The sequence below is a fragment of the Silene latifolia genome, unplaced genomic scaffold, assembly GCF_048544455.1.
Source record: "Silene latifolia isolate original U9 population unplaced genomic scaffold, ASM4854445v1 scaffold_112, whole genome shotgun sequence".
In the NCBI taxonomy this organism is placed as follows: Eukaryota; Viridiplantae; Streptophyta; class Magnoliopsida; order Caryophyllales; family Caryophyllaceae; genus Silene; species Silene latifolia.
In genome coordinates, this window is record NW_027413126.1 from 398,284 (window position 1) to 399,544 (window position 1,261).

The 1,261-nt window shown below is 44.4% G+C and overlaps 1 protein-coding gene across 1 annotated transcript; it reads right to left on the reverse strand.

The window, feature by feature from the left end:
- Positions 1 to 550: 550 nt before the first annotated feature.
- Positions 551 to 1,261, reverse strand: LOC141637437 (uncharacterized). Its single transcript, XM_074446915.1, has one exon. The coding sequence runs from the start codon at positions 1,259 to 1,261 to the stop codon at positions 551 to 553; it is 711 nt and encodes a 236-aa protein (XP_074303016.1).

Sequence of the window (1,261 nt, forward strand, 5' to 3'; positions counted from 1 at the left end):
AGCGAAAGAACAAGTTGATGCCGCGAGCAGATGGCCCATTCAAGGTCATAGAATGCTACGGTTCGAATGCTTACAAGTTGGAATTACCAAGTGAGTACGGTGGTGTGAGTGCAACGTTTAATGTTGGTGACCTGTCCCCATATCTCGACGACGACAATTTGAGGTCAAATTCTCAAAAAGAGGGAGAGAATGATGCAGGAGCATTGATGAAAAATGAAAATGAAGTGTTACTTAGTCGAAATACAACTCATTTAGTCGAAGGCTTCAAGATTGGGTCAAGTTATTTGACGATGCTCACTTGGGTGGACAAAGGCCCAGAAGACGTTGAATACACGGTTAATCCAACCGTGTAGATGTGCTAGCTGGTCCGTATTATTAGTATTATTTAGCTAATTAATTTATTACGAATAAAATTAGGAAAGTCTATAATTTCCTAATCCTAGCTGAATTATTAGTTCTTATTTCAGTTTATTTGTTTCCTAATTAGTTAAGGAAACTAGTTTGCTTATTTTTTTTTTTTTTTTTTTGAGGTGAAAACCCGTAGGCCTCATTATAATAACGATAAATCGAAAGTTACAGCACTATCGGCTCTCGGTGGTAATAGTTCATCCCACACCGATTTACCAACACTACCTTGACGAAAATGAGCTAAAACATGAGCAACACTATTGTTTATACGACTAGTATGTGACCAAATAACGGAAATAAAAGTAGAACTTAAAGATAAAATGTCCTCAATAATAAGAGAGAAAATGCTCCGTCCTTGATCCTTCCTTCGAAGCGCTTCGATGACTTGCAAGCAATCACTCTCTACCACAACTCGATGAAGACCGCGTCGTTTCGCCTCTTCCAGTCCATCAAGGATCGCCATTGCCTCCGCTACAGGCACCTCCCATCTCACCTCGCGGACCTGTGACACACCCCACATAACTTGTCCATTCCCGTCTCGACAAACTATACCCGTCCCCACTCCCTCCCCTTCCTTCACTCCCGCATCCACATTGATTTTGACAAACTCTCCCGGAGGTGGTATCCAGCCGCCATGTCCACTATCATCCTCGACCCCTCTACCTCGCACCCTGCCCCTACTATTGCTCCATACCGTGACCAGGCTCTCCCCCACCCCTTCGTGCAAGACATCTTCAGCTCTCTTCACTATCACCCGCGGGTCCACCACCACACCGTCAAACTCCACCTTATTCCGGTGTTCCCACATGGCCCAGCAACCAACCATCACCTTGTTGTAGTCCTGAGCATCCAT